The 21,440-nt window shown below is 41.6% G+C and overlaps 1 protein-coding gene across 1 annotated transcript in view; it reads left to right on the top strand.

Annotated features, from left to right (window-relative positions):
* FCRL4 (Fc receptor like 4) overlaps positions 1-10,793 on the top strand; it is a 23,401-nt gene extending 12,608 nt beyond the window's left edge. The window contains exons 7-12 of the mRNA XM_025392703.1: positions 3,574-3,687; positions 4,830-4,857; positions 6,307-6,389; positions 6,617-6,685; positions 9,767-9,798; positions 9,897-10,793. Of these exons, the coding sequence (XP_025248488.1) occupies positions 3,574-3,687; positions 4,830-4,857; positions 6,307-6,389; positions 6,617-6,685; positions 9,767-9,798; positions 9,897-10,007 (437 nt within the window). The 3' untranslated portion in view covers positions 10,008-10,793. The remainder of the gene's footprint in view (positions 1-3,573; positions 3,688-4,829; positions 4,858-6,306; positions 6,390-6,616; positions 6,686-9,766; positions 9,799-9,896) is intronic.
* The last annotated feature ends 10,647 nt before the right edge of the window (positions 10,794-21,440 follow it).

Here is a 21,440-nt window from a genome sequence, read left to right as displayed (position 1 = left end):
GGGAGGGGAGGGAGGGAGGGAAGGGAGGGAGGGAGGGAGGGAAGGAAGGAAGGAAGGAAGGAAGGAAAAGAAAGAAAGAAAGAAGCTTTTATTAAGTTACTGGAAAGCTAGATTTCCCTTTTTTCTATATAGTAAAACTCCTCAATTCATTCTCCTTACTTCCGTTATTTTTTCTTAAACCCATCACCACCAGGCTTGCCTCAATCCACCAGAATTCCTAATGATCTCCATATTTCTAAGGCCAGTGGAAAACTGTTGCCATTTGATTTGACCTACCTCCAGCTTTTGATACAGTTGATCCCTCCCTCCTTCTTGAAACATTTTCCTGCTCAATTTCTGGGACATAACCTGTTAGTATTCTATCTATTCACCAGATACTTTTTGAAGTTTTCTTTCTGGATCCTTTTAATATTTCCAACTTCTAAATTTTGGAGACTGCTCCCCCAAAACAGCTGCACTGTTTATACAAAGTCAGCTCTGATGGTCAGAGCCATAAACCTGAACAGTTTAGTCAGAGGCTCCAGCAAGGGGGTTGCTATGCTAATAGCCCAGATGCTGGCAAGTCTTGTGATCAAGCAGGCCCCACCAGGTTAAGAGACTGAGGTGTTTCCCCAGAACTAAGTACCACAGCAGTCCACATCTCAGTCTGGAAATAACACTGGGTGTAATTCTTTTTTTTTTTTAAGACGGGATCTCTCTCCATTGTCCAGAGTGGAGTTCAGTGGCGTGATCTTGGCTCACTGCAGCCTTGACCTTCTGGGTTCAAGTGATCCTCCCACGTCAGCCTCTTAAGTAGCTGGGACCACAGGCATGTGCCACCGTGGCCAGCTACATTTTTAAATTTATTTTTCATAGAGAAAGGTTCTCACTATGTTGCCCAGTCTGGTCTTGAATTCCAGGGCTCAATGGCATTTCAAGAATCAGATTAGGGAAGAGAAAGAAGGGATTAGCAAAATTGCAAACTGCCAAGGGCTCGCTCTAAAGACTCCTGAATGCCCTGAAATCCAGAGTAACGCTGATGGTAGAGGGTGTTTCTTCTGCAGGAAGGCTCTTATTCTGAAAAGTTTGCCTCAGGAAGCTCAAAGATTATAATCTTTGAGGAGGTAACAGTGAATCTGTTGGTAAGTATAAATTATTCCTCTCCCTTTTGGGGGTTAGGGTCTTTAGAATGGATCAGCTTCTCCCGATCCAGGCAGTGAACTGGCCACTTCACATGTATCATTTCACTTTATTCTCATGACAGCCCTGGAAAGCAGGTGTCAACATCTGTTAAGGAAACAGATGATCTCAAAGATTAAATGGACGTCAAGGATCCAGTGATATTTGATGGAATAGGGATTCCCTCCTAAATATTTTTTAATCATAGACTTTGTGCAAAATCCCCTCTGCTTAGAAATAGGAGAATATATAACAAAGAGAGAAACTCTGCAGTAGCCTCATGTGCTGGGCTAAGGTGGGCTGTCTCAGGCAACTTGAACTGCCATAACCAAATACCAGGGACTGGGGGGCTTAAACAACAGAAATCTATTTCCTCATAGTTCTGGAGGCTGGAAGTCTGGGATTAGTGCACTAATATAATGTGGATTCTTATGAGGGCTCCCTTTCTGGCTTACAGAAGGCTACTTGCTTGCTGTATCTTCACGTGGCAGAGAGAGAAAGCAGGACAACCTTTCTGGTGTTTCTTCTTAGAAGGGCACTAATCCTATCTTTGGGGCCCCACCCTCATGATTTCATCTAAAGCCAATTACCTCTCAAAGGCCCTATCTCCAAATACCATCACACTGGGGTTAGAGCTTCAGCGTATGAATTTGGGGGAAAAGAGTACAAATCAATCCATAGCACGGACTGAGGTTGTCTGGGGTAGGGCTGTATGGGAGCAGGCTTAACCTATGGAGGTGTTCTCTAAGCTAATCAGAGACCTGCCTGAAGTTCCTGAGAGTCTAGGGCATGGTGTCAGGACCACAAAATAAGAACTAGTACTTCCCTAGACATAACACTTAAGTGTCAGGCACTGTTCAAAGCACTTTACATGTATTAACTCATTTACAACAGTAAGTAGTTGAAAACTGAGGCAAAGGGAGATTAAATAATTTTCCCTGCTCACACAGTGAGTAAGTTGAAGAGCTGGGATTCTAACCCAACAACTTGGATTTAGAATCTGTGCCTTTCTAACTGAGACAAATTTCAATTACTTTCCCCAAAGTAGCCATTTCTTTTAGGAAATAGACTTACCAGGAAGGTAGAGTAACTTGCTTTCTGCCCATTGAGTCTAGAATCCTAGACCTGGGCATGGCTGATTCTGATTTTGCACAGGCGGATGCCCGAGCAGGCGACAGGGAAAGATTCAATACAGGATGTAGTGGCCAAGCCTCTCTGTCCTTAGATTTCTCTCCTGCTGTCCACCCTACTCTTTCAGCTGTTGTGGCTGGGAAGCTGGGCTGGCTGTCCACTGAATACTGTCTATCAGTGGAACCACTCAAAGGTCAAAGCGCAGGTATGTTGGTATTGTCAGGGAGGGAAGGATAATATCAGAAATGTCACCAGCCACTCCTGGCCAATGGCTCCTCTGTGCCCAAAATCATAGATGAAAATAAATGGAAATCACGGTCAGTGTTGCTGTTGTTCTACTACCTGCATGTTCTCTGTCAATTCTGTGGTACCTGTGTCTGAGGTCTGAATTTAGTTTACCTAGGGACCAAGAATACGTATGGGAAAGTATCACCCCTCACTCTCCACTGTCTCTCCCTCTCTCATGCTTTTTGCTCTTTAGCTCATCACCACAGGGCATGGTATAAATTTATTTATTTGTTTATTGCTTGTCTCCCCTCCCTGGGTTATCAATTCAAGAGCAGGGACTTTAATGCCTTGTTCACTGTTGTATCTTCAAGGGTTAGGTCAGTGCCCGGCACAGGGTAGCCTCAGTAAATACTTGCTGTATAAATGAGTAAATTGAATGAAACCTCCTTTTCTGTGGATGAAAGGATAGGAGAATGGACCCCATGGAAATATCAAAATCCCCTAATAATGCATGGATTGTGTGTACTTTTACCATCCGTTTTTTTCTCTCCTGCCCTTCAGAGCACACAGGCACAGGCTTCTGTGAGGAAGGAGGCTGATGCCATTTCATCACGGTGTCCCAGTGCAGAGCAATCTCAGAGTTACTGTTGGTTCAATTGGCGCCCTAATCACTGGTGCAATTTTCATTCTCTCTCATGCAGTTTGCTGTTCCTAAGTTAGGTGCTGCCAAGCCATGGTCCCACAGTATCTCTCCAGGTGTCTGGGGGCAATTTGCAGGAAGCCAGGTTACCAGAATACAACATTAGGATTTCCCCTAAATTGTTAGTTTCTAAAATGATTTACTGAAGGTAGAGGGAGCTGTTTCCTCTTCTACTCAGGCCCTGGCCCACCCAGTGTGAGCTTTTCTGGCCAAAACCTGGCCCAAGATGTCTTTATGAGTCCTAGTCCTTTAGATTCTTCTCTCTTCCAGGGCTCAGTACCCAACCAAGCTGAGGAAAAGGCAATCCCAAGCCCTGAACCTCTCCACTGAGATTCACACAGGTCCTTTCCCCTTAGAGATCTCAGGCAACAGAGATGGCCTTGTCGCCGCGGGAGCCACTGGGGGGCTGCTCATTGCTCTTCTCCTGGCCTTGGCCCTGCTGTTTCAGTGCTGGCGCCGCAGGAAGTCAGGTTTGTGCTCTTTTCTTTGCCACAGTTCCTGCCCTGTCCCTTCCCCTGAACTCAGCGTGCCCAGCCTCAGTGGCCACCAGGCCACCACTCCCAAGTCTCCCCTTCCAGCGTTCACACACACTCACGTCTGTCCCTTCCTTAAGGGGTAGTTTTGCAAATAGAGGCCATGAATGAGAGCTGCTCATATCTAGTCTGATTGGCCAAGTCTCAGGGAAGGGGAGGAAGAGTGAAATTTTTAATGTAAAGTTCCAAAAACTGTATCTGAACAGTTTACTTAGGCAGTTTCTTTGGTTCATACAGACTGGCCAGTTAGATACTTCAACCTAAATGCACCATAAATGGAGATTCAAAATGAACTAAAGGGCTCTGCAGAAATGACTGAGAATAAGAGCTGGCTAATTTTATCCTTCTGTCCCCTCAGGTGCTTTTCTGGGTCTGAGTTTGAGCCTGCCATCTAGTGCTCCAGCAGCCCCTCACTCCTCAGGTCAGCCTCCCCTGCCTTTTGGACATGGTCTGTCCCAGGCATTGTTTGCTGGCTGCGTACTTCCAAAGGCTTCTTGCTTCAGCCCACCTCAGGCTGGCTTTAGATGCTAAGAAACCTGGTGTAGAAGACAGGAGCAGGACCTTTTTCAGCTCTAGAACAATTACCCACATCCTTCAACTCTGTCTCTTAATTCAATTAAACTTTCCAGATTCCTGACAGCACCTTCTATGTGTCCTGCATTGAGCTGGAGGTAGGGAGCTTTGGACCTCTGACCGATTCTCCTTAGTGAGCCTGAGTCAGAGCCCGATGCTCCTCTGGGCATGACCACAGATGTTCCTCGAAGTTCACCCACAGCTCACTACTCTCCAAGTGACACTTTGGTTATATGTAATGTTTCCTGAGGGATTTCAACACAGACTTGAGTCTTCATAAATTCTCAAACAATTGCATATTTAACTCAGGAGTATGCAGTCCTGGTCTCAACAAGTTATATGCTTTGTTCAATCTTTTTTTCACCTCATTTTCATGAAAACCCAGGACCGGGCAGGTGTTTGAATTGACTTTCTTGATGACATCTCTTAGATAGCGCCTGTTATGTGAAGTCATTGAGAAAGGGCTCCCTCTGCTGACAAAAATGCATCTTTGCTTTATTTTGCAGGAGTTGGTTTCTTGGGAGACGAAACCAGGTGAGACCTCAGCTTCTGCCAGTTCCTTTTTAGTTTCCCAAGTACACAATATGCAAAACTGTGGGGTTATGAAATTAGGTCAAGTTATATCTCTTTGGCCCTGAAGCTAGATACTTCCATTTTCACACTCCTTGAATTGGTCAAAAATGAAGCTTCCTAGAACTTTGCTTGTCAGCTAATAGTTTGCAATACATAAAAAATGATAGATTTCTTATTTGACCTTAACCTACTCATCTAAATGGATAATACCAAAGGTTATAAATTTTCTGGGTTGGCAAAGAATATTTCTTGTACTATAATTAAGTTAGACAATGTGTTACTATAACTATGCATACAATGACTAGAGTCTAGATTTTCTACAAATGTTCTAGGTTTTCCAGGGAACTCTATGTTTCTAATAATCTTCTTTTTGCACCATACATGCATATATACTCATTAAACGTTATGTCCTTAACTTCCATTTGGAAAATACTGTCATCTTCCTGTTTCTATGTCAGTGTCTCAGTCTTAGGTTAGGAATAGGAGTGTGGATTATGTCTAATTCCTTCTTGAATTGTACAGACATTACAATGTAAAGACATTTTATTTATTTTATTTATTTATTTTCACCCAGATTGGAGTGAAGTGGCACAATCTTAGCTCACGACAACCTCCGCCTCCCAGGTTCAAGTGAGTCTTATGCCTCAGCTTCCCAAGCAGCTGGGATTGCAGGCGTGAGCCACCACATCTAGCTAAGTTTTGTATTTTTGGTAGAGACTGGGTTTCACCATGTTGGCTGGGCTGGTCTCAAACTCCTGGCCTCAAGTGATCCGCCCACCTCAGCCTCCCCAAGTGCTGGGATTACAGGTGTGAGCCACTGAACCAGGCCAACAGTAAAATAAAGACATTTAATCACTACTTCCTGATGATGAAGAAGCCAGTACGTATACATTTGAGACAGGATCTGACTCTGTCACCCAGGCTGGAGTGCAATGGCATCATCTCAGTTTACTGCAATCTCAACCTGCCAGGCTCAAGCAATCCTCCCACCTCAGCCTCCCAAGTATCTAGGACTACAGGCACATGCCACCATGCCTGGTCAACTTTATTTTATTCTGTGTAGAGACAAGGTCTCACTATGTTGCCCAGGCTGGAAAGCCAGTATTTTTTAACCAACCAAGAGTAGTCATTCTAACTATGAGATGATGATTGTTACTATGATGTCAGAGACTCCCTAACCTTGTTTCCAGGCAGCCTGTCCATCCTACAGCCCCAGGATTTCTTTCAAAAGAACAATCTCACTCTACATAGATGTATTGAAACTCTGATTAAACCATTCAGGCTTTCCTGTTCCCTGTTGGCTGCTGACTTTCTCCAAATCCTCTTTCTCCTCTGCCGCTCTCCCTGAGTATCTCACTCTCCTGCATGTTATAATGTGACAGGGATTATTATGGTTTCTGTGTCTCGCAGGCTTCCTCCCACTCCAGGCCCAGGAGACTCCTCCCATTCCATCTACCCTGCCCAGGTGGAGCTTCAGTCGCTATGTGTCGATGGTGAGGATTCCCCTCTAGGAAGCTGTTCCTGGCCTCAGCCATGGAAAGATAATGCGCTTTCAGCCATGGGAAATGCCCCTGAACTCCCTAAAGTGTCCCAAATCCACATATTCCCAGATAATTGTTCCATTGTGTGTCCAAGAAGAGTGGAAATGATGCTTAGGAAGAGGTATCTGTAGCACTTTAATACTAACAGGAACAGCCTTGAAAATGTCTTTTCTTTCCAGTACACCCCAAAGAGGGAGATTTGATGTACTCTGAGATCCAGACTATTCGGCTGGGAGAAGAAGGGGAAGGTACGTCCCTGGGAAGAGATTCTGGCTGCAAACTATATTCATTCATTCAACAAACATTTACTGAGCACCTCCTATGTGCTAGGTACTATTGTAAGTATGGGAAGTCAACCAGTAAACAAGGCAGACAAAAATCCCTGCAGTGGGGAGCTTAGATTCTAAGGAGGGAAGATAGGTACTGAAATATACACAGTATACTTTTGCTGATGATCAGGATGGACATTAAGCATCCTTCTGATAGATATTGTGATCATTATAGTGTATGTACTAAGGTCTCCCTTAGGTCTGAATGAATAAATGTTTGTAAAACGTCTACTATGTGGTAAGCATTGTGCTGAGAATATATATATATATATACACATATATACATGCAAGGCATTTTTAATTAAGTGCTAGAAAATGTGATTTTTACAGTATTGTATTCCTCTAATTACTGTCAGATTTTGAATTTTATATTGGAGAAAGGTAAGTTATTTGGAATGAGTTAGATCCTTTTGAGGCTTGCTTTTAAGCTTTGTTAGGGTGAGTCTCAAGCAACCTTTAGAGTAGGGTTAATCTAGCCTGATAGTAAAGCAATGCATTTCTGGGGATTCTACATCAGATGGTCCATTAATTACAAGATCTGCATCAGCTTCTGGGATTATTCTGCCTGTTTTTCTCTGGTGGTTCTTACCCTGGCCTGAGATACTTCATCTTACAAATATGCCTATCAGTATTCAGCCAAAGACTTGAGGAGAGCCCTCTGCAGACTTCTGGAGCTTTCGATCTGTTTTCCTCCTGTCTCTTTGGTACTGTCCTACAAATTCTAGCTGCTTTAGTAAAACAGAACTGTTGGTCTCTGTCACTTCAAGTCAGCAAGGCTTCAAGCCAGAAGTCAGGTTCTGTCTGAACTCCCAAGTCCATGCACAGCTTAGTGGTAAACTGGTGCAATATCTGAAAAGCACTGTTTTGTCCTTTTTTCTCATTGTTTAAAATGGGAAGACAAATCCAGTCCCTGTTAGTCCATTTTGGCCAGAATAAGCTGAATTGTTCCTTGAAGTTCTACTTCGCTTCTTTAATCCTATTCAGACTCCATTTTAAGACCCACTAATGAATTGAGATCTGTTGTTAGAAAAATATCACTGTAGGTAACTGCAACCTGTGGTCCACTTTGGCTTTCTGAGGTGAGAGCTCTATATCCCAGCATCAAGGAAATCACTTCAAAATCACTTCAGAAGTTCAAGAGGAATTTCTGAGATCTCCTTCACCAGGCTGGGGGCTATAAAATAGAGGTCTCCACCTGTACTCCCACCTCAGAAAACCAAAGCAGAGACACATTGGACGTAAACTGATCAATCTTTCTAAAGACATCTCTTCAACAAATCTTTTTATTTTTTTCCTCCCCACACTTCCTTGCTTTGGTTGATTAACCTGGGTTCTTACAGTCAAGGAAACAAACAATTCTCTCCATTTCTTGTATAAATCTACCCATGGCACCTCACTTGGGAGGTTAAAATCTAGGAATTTCAGTTGTAACCTGATGCTGAAGGTGTTCTATGAAAATGAAGTATTACACATAAGACTCAGAGAAGGACTTTCTCAAGGTCACAAAGTCAGTAAAGGACAAAGCTAAGACTAAGTCTTCTGTCTTGCTATATTTTCTGCATGCACAGCCTATTATTATATTTGACCAACATATATCACCTGATCACTTGCTTTGTCTTTCACTTTGTTCCCTGAGCCACCTCCATTAATCAGGATCCCCTTTGAATGGGAGCATTAGAAAGGCCACTACCTTTCTTGGGTGGATTGAGTACATCTTATCTTATAGAGCTATCTTTATCATTTTGCTTTTCTTCATACTCTTTCCTTGACATATTTATGAAAACACCATTTAAGCCAAGTATTCTGTTGATGGACTAGTTACATTTCAGACACTTGAAGTATTAATGATTTGTAGAATGGTTTCTTTAGCTGTTCCTCAAGGTTTACATGAAGCCCCTGAAATCATATGCAAAGTTTTATGCATATGACCATTATTCTGGGGAGAGTGCATAGCTTCGATCATATTATGAAAAATATCTGCAATCCCTAAAGGTTTGAGGTAAGAATATGGTAACAATACAGTAAGGAACAGAGAGAAAGCGGCCGGGCGCGGTGGCTCAAGCCTGTAATCCCAGCACTTTGGGAGGCCGAGACGGGCGGATCACAAGGTCAGGAGATCGAGACCATCCTGGCTAACATGCTGAAACCCCGTCTCTACTAAAAAAAAAAAAATACAAAAAACTAGCCGGGCGAGGTGGCAGGCACCTGTAGTCCCAGCTACTCGGGAGGCTGAGGCAGGAGAATGGCGGGAACCCGGGAGGCGGAGCTTGCAGTGAACTGAGATCCAGCCACTGCACTCCAGCCTGGGCAACAGAGTGAGACTCCGTCTCAAAAAAAAAAAAAAAAAAAGAAAAGAAAAAGAAACAGAGAGAAACCTCAAGTGCCCCAGAGTGTATCTTTTTTTCAGGCTCTCTCTCTCCATAAAATTGCTGTGCTGCTCTGATAATTCTACCTTTTACTCTGAGACTCTTAATTCCTAATATGCATGATCCACCAAATCATATCTGCTAAACTTACCTCTCACTCTGGCTCCAACTCTAGGAAACTATGGCAATAAAATTCAAGACCTAGAACTTGTTAATATAGGAGAGAGTTTTTCTCACAGGGCATACATATGGAGCACTGTAATGGGAACTTGCCAAACAATCCGGGGTGGTGAGATGACAGTATTGTAAGTTAAGAGAAGCAAGAACTAAAACTAAGAAAAAAAATAATCTCTCAATATCTGGTAGAGGAAGGATGTGAGGTTTCTTAGTGTGGTATTGATGGAGGACTTTACAGATCAATGGAGCTTGAAAAGAACTTGCAGAGGGCTGGGTTAAGAAATGGTAGAACAGAAAGTCAAATGTATTCTAAGACATGTTAGGGGAAGAGGTGGAGAAAACATGACAATCAATGGACAGGGCCCAGTGGCTCCCAGACTCTAGGGAATCAGCTAACAGACTGAGTTCTAAGTGCATCCTTGTGCCCATAGTCCAGTGATTATCTTTCTCTCCACAGCTAATACCTCCAGGACACTTCTAGAGGATAAGGTGAGTTTCATTTCCCCACAGTTTTATCTCCACCATTACCTCCACCATTACCTAGCCTCACACTCCCTCTTGGTTTCCACTTCTTTCTTCCATTCCAGGAGGTCTCAGTTGTCTACTCTGAGGTGAAGACACAACACCCAGATAACTCAGCTGGAGAGATCAGCTCTAAGGACGAAGAAAGTTGCGAGAATGAAAAGTTACGAGAATGAAAAGTTACGAGAATGTCCTACTCATGTGATTTGTCCCTTATCCAAAGTCCCAGGCCCAGTGCAGTCCTTGTGGCCCCTGGAATGATCAACTCATTCCAGCTTTCCAGTTCTCCTCATGCATATGCATTCACTCCCAGGAACACTCATTCATCTGCTCTGATGTTGGGATGGAATGGCGTGAAAGACTTCACTAAAATGACCAGGATCCACGGTTAAGACAAGACCCTGGATTATTTGCTGTGGGCCTGGCCTAATACATTCCCTAGGGTCTGCATTAGCGAAGGGGGATAAAGAGAGAGAATGACTGTTTTTGAAAAACAGAAGCACACATTTTGGTGAATTGGGATTTGCACAGAGATGAAAAAGACTGGGTGACCTGGATCTCTGCTTAATACATCTACAACAATTCTCTCACTGGAGACTCACTTGCATCAGTTTGTTTAACTGTGAGTGGCTGCATGGGTACCGCACAAACAATGAAAAGCCCCTTCACTTCTGCCTGCACAGCTTACACTGTCAGGATTCCGTTGCAGATAACAGAACCCACCTGAAATGGTTTACAGACAGAGGAATTTAAAAGAGGACATCAGAAGGGCTGGAGATGCAAGCTCTAGGCTGCGCTTCCTAAAGCAAATGATAATTATGTTAATGTCATTAGGGACAAAGATTTGCAACATTAGAGAAAAGAGACACAAATATAAAATTAAAAACTTAAGTAACAATTCTCCAAACCTAAATTTGAATTTAAAATATTAGTATAAACTCATAATAAACTCTGCCTTTAAAGATAGATAAATATTTCCCACATCTGTTCACTGAAAAGGCCTAGAAATTAATTACCAACCCGTAAGCAATAAGCACTCCTTACAGATTCTCTAAATACCATTCCCTACTCAAAGGAAATAAGGTTGCTTTTCTTGTAGGAACTGTGTCTTTGAGTTACTACTTCATTAATGTGAGAATAACTCTTGCAATAAATGAAGAAAGAATAAAAGAAATAGGGAGCCACAATTTTATATGGATGTTTCATGATATACCTACTGGTTAAATAATTGACAAAAACCAGCAGCCAAATCTTATAGGTCTCCTGATGGAAGTGTACAATACCACCTACAAAGTATCCATGCCCCAAATGTTAAAACTGAATCCATTCAAGTCTTTCTAACTAAATACTTGTTTTATAGAAAATCCATGGAAAAAAGGAACTTGTTTAAATAATATTATGGGATTGCAACCAGCAAAACACAAACTGAGAAAAAGTGCTATTGGGCAAATGACCTGGCTTCTTTAACAAACAAATGGCAAAAAAAAAAAAAGAAATGAAAAGGAGAGAGAGGAAGAAAGGGAGCAAGAAGAAAAGAAAAATGATGAAAAGTACTTAGAATATTTCCAACATAAAGAAAAGACAAATATTTAAGGTGATAGATACGCCAATTACACTGATTTGATCTTTACAAATTATATGAATGGATGAATTTGTCACATGTATCACCCCCAAAAAAGAGAAAAAGTAAAAGAGAAGACATATCAATTAAATGAGACTTGAGACAATTCAACCAAAAGGAATGCATAGGTCTTGTTTGGATCCTGACTCAAATTAAGAAAAAAAAATTACCTATGAGATACTAAGAAAAATGTGTACACTAATATTAAGAAATTGTTGTGTGTTTTATATATAAAGGATAGTTTATTGTAGTGATGTTTTTATAAAAGCAAAAGGATATTCACTTTTATAGCTTATACTGAAGTATTAGATTAAAGTTTATTAATGTAGATTCAGTGTACATGAAATTAGTAGATGAAATTATGTGATTTGGTTTCAAATAACCCTATGAAGTGAGGGTGGGTAGGAAGTGGGTAGGTATAGACGTAGCAGGATCGGTCATATGTGCACCATTTCTGAAGCTGGGTGATGGGTAAGAAGAGGAGGTTTATGCTACTCTTTACTTTTGCATGTTTTAATTTTCCATAATAAAGAGTTAAAATATCTACACCCAGAAGACTGCCTCGTTATACCACCCCATTATTCTACTCTTGTCTGAGGTGCCACTCACTTCTGTTACAGTGGTAGCTTCGTGTCTCCCTTCTTTTTCCCTTTCATCCCCACAGCCCATTCTCAGCACTGTGGTCACTGTGCTCAAAACCCTGCAGTGCCTCCCCATCTCTCTTACAGTGAAAGCCAGAGGCCCTAAGTGCCCACAAGGCTACACCTGATTGCCTCCATTGCTGCCAGTCTCCTGCCATTCTTCCCCTTAGCACTTCACAGAGGAAGTGCTGCCTTCCGTACTGCTTCTTGCACACACCAGGTAAATGCTTGTTTGAGGCCTTTGCATGAGCTGCTCTCTGCTTAGAATGCTCTTCCTCCCTGATATCTACCAAAGCTTTGAGGTCTGCCCTGGTGACTCAAGGCTTTGAGTCACATGTAAATTTGGAAACTACTTCCCCCCCATCTTCAGCACCTCCAGTCTCCCTTACCCTGATTTGCTTTTTTTCCATAGCACTTATCACTTTCAAACATACTTTGAAACAAACGTTGCCGATTTACTACGCTTACTGCATATCATCTCTCTAAAAACTAGATTTCTTAAGGGCAACAAATCTTGTTCTCTTTGTTCATTGATATACCCCAAGTACCTAGAACTCTGCCTGGTCCATAGTAGGTGTTTAATGGATATTTTTGAATACATGAATCATCTGTTTCAGTGAGAAAAATCATTGCCTTCTCCATGATGGAAAGGATCCATTGCAAATAATCCACAACCACAGAGCACACAGGCCGCTGAGGATCTGACTCTCCATCAGAGGCTCAGATTTGGCCTCTATGTCTGTCAATTGGGCACTTAGCAGTGGTCATAGAGGCCTGGGTGAGTACAAGCTTATGTTACTGAATCATTGCATAAACTCTGCACCTTCCACGAAGGCCGCTTCATTAATGAGCCCTTTGAGCAATCGCTGGAGTAACTGGAGAAAGAGGCTGCCTGACATTCAGCCAGAGCACGTGACCACAGCCTCCTGATTACTGAAATCTTCCTCAGTAAGGCCTTGGATGAGTATTCTCATAAGACACAAATATTCTCGTACTCTAGATCCATTGGAAGAGGTCCAACAATATGATTCTTCCCTAATCTTGCAGTTTTATTCTTTCCAAATCCTGACCATACACCTCCAAACACTAGCCACTGCTCATGAATCAGAGTAGAACCTCACCTCTGGACATCTCATCTTCCAGGTAAAGTGGACCACTGGGAATACCCACCTTTGTCACAATCCTCCAGGGATTCCCAAATGTGGTGGTGGTGCTGCAGTTGCCACCCTCAGCTGACATGAGGGTGTATTTAAACTAGGATAGACTGTTTTTTCCTCCTCTGTCAGTTGGTCATAGGGAACTCACCACTAGGTCACAGTTGCTTGTGTGAGAGAGAAGTAAAAAAGCAGCAGAATATGAGCTATTCATTGTTTATTCAACTTACCATTGCTTTCAGACCATTCTGGAGTGAGACCTCCTGTAAATCACTTCCACTTAATGATGGAATAATCCTCAATATATTATGAAGTTTTGCTTAGTGGATCAGACAGCTTCCAGTTCATGGGGAACAGCTCAGGTCTCTGATGGGCCATGTTCAAGTGTTCAGTGAAAAAGAAAAGTTACTTGAAGAGAACATAGTTTTGCTCCAAAATTTTATGGTTCTCAACTGTGATTCTCTTGTAGAGCCTTGCTGTAGCCCTTACACAACATCCTGACCAGCCATAACAGTTTTGGGCTCTTTGGATATGCTGGATCCTAAAAGCCAAAGTCCGTGCTGCTTGCGCTGTAACCTAGACAAGCTAAAGACCCCTTACTTGCTCAGGGGCCCACTCAAAGATGATAGATTTGTGAGTTATCCAGTTATTGAGTGAGAATAGGCAACCAAATGTGACGTCTGTTGCTTCCAAGATCCAGAGGCGTATCAAATGTTGGGCTTCTTCCTTAAAAGAATAGAAGCAACAATTTAATTTACTATCCCAGCATGTTGCAGACACCTAATTGCACAATAAATCCCCATAAAGGAAGAATTAGATTTAATAGAATTTCTTTAACTATTAATTTTAACAGCAGAAATCTGTATATTTTGCTGAGAATAGTAGACTGAGATAGAGGAATATAATTCTGTTTGAGGCTAAATGAATTGATACAGATACACTTGGAAGAGACTCAACTCAATGGACTAGATCAAGCAGCTGGGAGTGATTCTAATTAGTTCTCTCTTGGTGGATCAAAATCTTAGGCAACAATGGCCTTGGAAAAATAAAGTGAGATAATAACAGGTCCTTGGTATAATGTAGAAGAAAAATTCAAAGATGTATAGAGATGGGATTGTTGCGGTGGATTTATCACACATGTTCCGTTCACGTGTGCCCTGTATCTCTTAAAAGGGTATTTCCACAGAGCATTGAAAAATACATTAGTGATAAAAGTACCAGCACCTTTGAAAAGTATAATAGAAATAGGTCAAGGGCAAAGGTGAAGACATTGTCTCACAAGTAGGCTCCCTGATTATGATGGAGTCTCAGAGTAGCAGAGACAAAAGAAGGCATGGCTACAATAATGAGAAAATGGTAATGACAATACTATGACTGACAAGAACTTTGGATCATAGGAACAAAATAGGTGAGCAGGCCATATGTATACAAATGACAGTAAACTAGAAGCCTGCTTAGAATCATCGAAGAGAATCATAGTCACCCCATTTTCCTGCCAGTTGCTCTACCAGTCAGGGTTCAGTGGCAGACAATAGAGGCCACCCTAACTGGTTTATGAAGAAAGGAATTTGTTTAGGGTATTAGTGGAAAGACTAGAGAGTAAGGCTCTAGGCTAGGCCTCTAGGAACAACTTCCAGAAGCAAACTGCCAAACTGGCCTGACAAGCCACTATCACCACAGCTGACTCAAGATCCGTGGGGCCTCTGCTGCTACTACAAAAGTTCTCGAGTCAAAAAGCTGCCTAATTGCCACTCGGTACTACACGATTAGACAACCAAAGGCCATAGCTCAGAAAAAGCAAAATATGCACTTGCATCACCCAGCTTCCAGAATAGCCACACAATTATGATTTAACTAGACTCAAGCTCACTTCTGAGTCTTGCAGGTGGTCTGTTTAGTGGAAAAGAGGCTATATGCAAAGACCCTGGCTTTACCCTTCTACTTCCTATTGAACAAGAAGTCACTCTAGAAGGAGCTTAAATTGCTATTGAAACAGCTACTCTTCAGTATTTACCACCATGTTTCTTTTAGAATGCTCTGTGTGTGTGTGTGTGTGTGTGTATTCTTTTAGTGTAATTAGTAAAAGTTGCAGACAGAGGGAGTGTATCAAAGCAGAATACAGATTTTTAAATTCAAAAGATTTTAGTTCAAGTCCATAATGTCCCACTTATTAGTATAAGCCCTTAGACAAGTCACTTACATTTTCTGGGTTTTATTTCCTTCTGTGTAAAATGAAGATAACACCTACCTTGTACAGCTGCTGTCAGCACATTTCTTCTTCCAAGATTTTGCACTTGCTATTCTCTCTGACTGTAATGCTCTTCCCGTGGCAACCACTGTCTGTGACCTCACAACCTTTAGTGCCTGTTCAAATGCTATCTTTTTAAGGAGGTCTTCTGTTGCCACATGTTTAGAATGGCAACATGCCCCAACCCTTATCAACCTCCTTCATCCTACTCTACCTCATGTTTCTCCAATGCCACTTTTCACTATCAAATATTCTAAAATATTCTCATTTATTTATCTGATTGTTTCACCTATTGTTTATGCTTTATGAAGACAGAGACTCTTATCTGTTTTGTTCACTAGTGTATGCCCACTGCATCCTATAGAAACCAATATATGGTAAGTGCTGAAGTAACATTTGTGAATTATGAGGATTATATAAAGCAATGAGTGTAAGTGCCTGATAATATGTCTTTCTCATATAAGCACCCAATACATGTTAATCATTAGTATTGGTATTTACTACAGATATGTTTCTATGTCAACAAACATTTATTGAAGACTTAGTATACCAAATACAAACTTTGATCAGAAAAAGGTGTCTCCTTTGACCAACATACAGGTTAGGGGGAAAAGTGTCTCTCTTTGTGAAATTTCCCCAGTAATATACTGGAAGAGATAGATGCATAAAGAGATAATTTCCATATAATACGAAAGTAACATTAGAACTAAGAGGCCCTAGGTCTATGTGTTAGGGAAGATAACACTAGCAGTTTTAACAGATGATCCTAGAAATCTTAGAAACTCTCTAAAACAAAACACCCCATCACTTGCTCCCAGGGTGAAGGGCAAGGCTCTGCTCCACATGATCATTCAGGATCCTAGGCTCCTTACATCTCATGGTACCACCATCTTCGGGGCTTCCAAACTCTCTGCGAAAGGAGGGAGTATGTGGCAGATCATCCAGGAGACTTTAGAGGCCATTCCTGAAAGTGGCATGCATTCATCCTTCCCACATTTCATCTGCCAGAATTCAATCACAGTTCCTTGCTTATCTCAGGGGGTAGGAAAAATAGTCTAGCTATTGCCCAAGAAGCAGAGGATACAGATCTGCTTATCATCCTGGAAAGTAACTGCCATACTCCCATACTCAGCAAAGGGAAACGTTCAGGGAAATTTTACTGGAGGATATAGCACACAGACATCAAGACAGTAACTTGTGGAGTCATGAAAAGCTGAGTTGAAATTCAGGTAAGAATTAGTAGGCTTAGTTAAATCACTCAAACTCTCCAACCCATTTTAATCTCTAAATAATGGGAATAACAGTAAAATATAATAAAATTGAACCTATAAACTTATTGTGAGGATTAAATGTGTGAAATCCTTTTTTTTTTTTTTTTTTTTTTTTGAGACGGAGTCTTTCTCTGTTGCCCAGGCTGGAGTGCAGTGGTGTGATCTCGGCTCACTTAAATGTGTGAAATCTTAAGCACTGCATAATTACATAGTAAGCATTTAATAAATGTTAGCTCTCAGGAAGAGGAGGAAGTATGAGAAGGCAAGAGGGAACAGAAAGAAGAGCAAAAGGAGACGGAGTTGGAAAATTAGACACAGAGAGGATGTGCTGGGAAATGAAGAAAATGGCTTTAGACTGAAATAGAAAATGTGCAGAGGCATAAGACAATAACATGTGTTCAAGAAATTACAAGCAATTTAGTATATTTGCAGAATAAAATTCTCTTTACTGGAAAATCATGTCAGTCCAGAGAGGGTGAGACCCTAGTAGGCCTTGGTGCCATAATCAGGAGCTTCATCTTGTAACAACTGAAAGCCACTGAAGTGCTTAATCAAGCAGCATATCCAGGTTTGTGCTTCAGATAGATTCTCCTGGTGGTTGTGTAAAAAATAACTTTAAGGTAGGAGAGATTGGCTGGTGGCAGGGAGGGTGGTTGGTTGCTGTGACTATCACCTGGGTTAGAAAAAGAGGGCCAGAGTCACAGATGTGCTAGAGCAGAAGGGTGCAAAACTTGTTTTGTAGGAAACAGTAAAAGTAGTGATTGATTGGAGGTGAAGGAGACAGTCTAGGCTGACTCCCAGGAATTTGGCTTGGACAGCCAGGGGAATGATGTGCCATAAATGGAGAGAGAATGCAGCATAATCTAAAAGCCCCTTGGTCATATTGCAGTTTCATTCTTTTTCTCTTAATGTTGCATTTTATGTGCCATGATTTAATTTTCCAAATCTGTTCCCAAAACAATTTCTAGAAACTTTGACATTCATATTGAGTTTCTTTCTCCCAGAATATCACTTTGTGTCTTCACTAAAAACAAAAAATAGCCTTTGACAATTTCTTGCCTTTATTCTTGAGTCAAGGTAGAAAGTTTACCTATATAATCTCTGTGACCAGTGCCATGTATTCCATGATTCCCCTGTGCACACCATCAGCCTTCAGTGCACATAAGCTCCATCCCAAATTCTCACTTGTCATATTTAATGAAATCTCCAAAGCTGGCATGAACTTTAGAGAAGATTTAAAAACAGCCCCCACACAAGCCACGCGTGGTGGCTCATGCTTGTAATCCCAGCACAAGGCCGAGGTGGGCAGATCACGAGGTCAGGAGATCGAGACCATTCTGGCTAACACGGTGAAACCCCGCCTCTACTAAAAATACAAAAAATTAGCCAGTGTAGTGGCAGGCGCCTGTAGTCCCAGCTACTCAGGAGACTGGGGCACGAGAATGACTTGAACCAGGGAGACAGAGCTTGCAGTGAGCCCAGATTGCGCCACTGCACTCCAGCCTGGGAGACAGAGTGAGACTCCATCTCAGAAAACAAACAAACAAAAAACTCCACAACCCCCACCCAAATGTTAGTTCTAGACTTTCAGAAAGAGGAACCTCAAGATAAATATATCATTTATGTTTATGCAAAAGTGTGTTGGGTCATCGGACTTCCCAGAGCCATGGAAAAATAACACCTCAAATATTTACATAAGCTGAGGGGATAAGGGGAAAGCCTCAAACCAGTTGCCTTCTATTTTCTGGTTTAATAATGAGGGTTTTCATGACAAAAGGAAGAAAGTTCATCTGCATAAGGCCTTCCTTCTTTGAGAACACATCTGTTCTATTATCTCTTTAAAAAGCCAAAGTCCTCCCCTGGCAGTTACCCAGGGACTGCAGAAAAGAGAACAGAGTTAGATGCAAAACTGGCTACATGATTTGTGGGGCTCAGTGCATAAAGAAAATGCAAGGCCCTTTGTTCAAAAAGCAAGAAAAAATGTGCCATTAAAGGCACTTTTTCCTTTATTCCATGGTCTCTCCCTTAACTTGTCACGATGCTTCTTTATTTGCTATTTAATGTCATTCTAAGAGAAGAAAAAAATGACATTTTAAATTATCAGTGTGAATTTTTACTGTTCATCTTTATATTTTGCACTATAAAAGCATTTAATCAGTATGCAGGATTATTAAAATTAGACAATACATACTTCATAGCTTATGCACACAGGCATTTTGTTCTTATCAGAACAGTGGAAATGCTATAAAATTTTTTAAAATACGCGATTCTTTTTGTTTTATTTCTTGATATGTGCACATTCTAACAACACTTTCTACCTTTGGTTTATTGATGAGAATGGAAGGAGGGAAAGGTAAAACAACTCCAGGTTGCCCTGTCTTTCCATTTCCTTCTGTTGTTTTCAATGAAAGTGATTAGCTAATATAAGGACGTAACATAAGGAAGATATAATAGAGTTCCTTGACTGTTCGTTTCTTAGAAACACCACTGCCTTCTTTCTATATGAGAAGCAAGATCTGGGTCAAATGCAAAGTGATGCCTTCGTGGGGCTGTCGGTCATTGATGTCATACACTTACTTTGTACTTGCTTTGCGTCTCACTGAAGTCCCACTCGTTGTGGGTGCACTTGAAATTCTGTGATCCTGTGATGTTACAATAGTGAACACGCATATTGCAAGTATCTCCTCAGCTCATGCATAGACTCTTATCCAATTAGACTTCATGTACTAAACACAAGTTCAAAGATAGAACTATTACAAGTTTCAAGATGGCAACAACAAAGCGTTAAACCAAGCTCAGGGCCCTTCTGAATGTTGGGCCCTGCGTGACCACACCGGACATATCCGAGGAAGCCAACTGTAGTTGAGTATTTTCATCAAGTCACAAGAGACTGGTGGGAGGGCTCTCCAATGGGGAACTGATCTTCTAGATTTAAACAGGCCCCCAACAATTTCGTACTCTCTTTTAATAAATTCTTTGTAGCTATTTTAACCTGTCATTGGAATTTCTGACCATGACTGTGCTGTGCTTAGGGGGCTACTGAGCATCAAAGCCCTGGCCTAAGAACAGCCTTGATGAAATAGTAATTGTGTGAATGGAAAGAAGACCTGAGGCCAGAGTTCAGAGGGCTAGGCTGATAAACTTTATAACTGCTATTTATGCAGCTTCTGCTATGTGCTTCTAATATTTACTTTACGAACATCTCATTTAATCCTGACAACAGCTAGAAGGCAAATCTAACTAATACCTGCTTTATAAATGAAAAAACTGGGATTATATCTTGCAAAAATTTTCCCACAGTCACCCAGACAGTGACACAGCTAAGATTCAGTTTCATGTCTGTCCGATTCCAAAACCTATGCTCTTATTTATTATTTATGTATTTAGTTTTGAGACAGGGTCTCACTCTGTCACCCAGGCTAGAGTGCAGTGGTGCAATCTCGGTTCATTGCAACTTCCACCTCCCGAGCTCAAGAGATCCTCCCAGCTCAGCCTCCCAAGTAGCTGGAACTACAGGCACACACCACCACACCTGGCTAATTTTTTATTTTTTTACTTTTTGTAGGGACAGGGTTTTGCCATATTGCCCAGGCTGATCTTGAACTCCTGGGCTCAAGCAATCCACCCACCTCAGCCTCCCAAAGTGCTAGGATTACAGGCATGGGCCAACATGCCCAGCCCAAAACCTATGTTCTTTCCATATAACAAGCTTTCTCCATTGCCAAGGATCAGCATCTGAAAAAACAAGGCCAATGCTGTATTGAGATGCCTGCGTGGGAGAAGAGCCACAAAGAAGAGAAGCTGCTTGTGGTGGACATCGAGACATTTTCTTTCCTCATCTCTAGCTGTTGCCCTTATTTATCACATTCAAGTTGGTATAGGTAGTACACTCAGAAAATTGTGAAATATTCCAGTAGATTCTTTTTTCTTCTTCCCCTTTTTGAGCTAGCATTTCCCTCTGTTGCTCAGGTTGGAGTACAGTGGTACAATCTAAGCTCACTGCAGCCTCAACCTCTCAGGCTCAAGCAATCCTTCTGCCTCAGTCTCCCTATTAGCTGGGACTACAGGCACGCACCACTATACCTGCCTACTTTTTGTATCTTTTGTAGAGACACATTCTCACTATATCTCACTATATCGCCCAGGCTCTTCTCAAATTCCTGGGCTCAAGCGATCCTCCTGCCTATACCTCCCAAAGTGCTGGGATTACAGGCATAAGCCACCATGCCTGCCCTCCAATAGATTCTTAATAAACCTTTTTATACTGCTCTAGAATATTTAAACCGCAAAAAACAAATTCACAAAGTAGTGACGTATGCTATTACATGGATGAGCCTCAGAAACATTATACTCAGTGAAAGAAGCCAGATACAAAAGGGAACAAATTATATGAATTCATTTCTGTGTTCAGAAAAGGCAACTCTATAGAGAAAAAAAGTCAACTGGTAAACAGTTAGTAGCCTGGGTTGTTGGTGGGAATTGAGAGTGACTGCAAATGGATGCCAGGTTTCTTTCTGAGGTGGTGAAAATGTTCTAAAATTAGATGATGGTGATAAAACGAGTGAATAATATCATTAAATATTGTACCTCAATAGAGCTGTTAAATAGATAGGCAGTCACCCAGGGTTTTTCATAAGCATCCATTAGCATAAGTAAAGACAACTGGTAGAAAGG

The sequence above is a fragment of the Theropithecus gelada genome, chromosome 1 (assembly GCF_003255815.1).
Source record: "Theropithecus gelada isolate Dixy chromosome 1, Tgel_1.0, whole genome shotgun sequence".
NCBI classification, from domain to species: Eukaryota; Metazoa; Chordata; class Mammalia; order Primates; family Cercopithecidae; genus Theropithecus; species Theropithecus gelada.
Note: the sequence above shows the minus strand (reverse complement) of the source record. Positions and strands in the feature narration are given on the sequence as shown.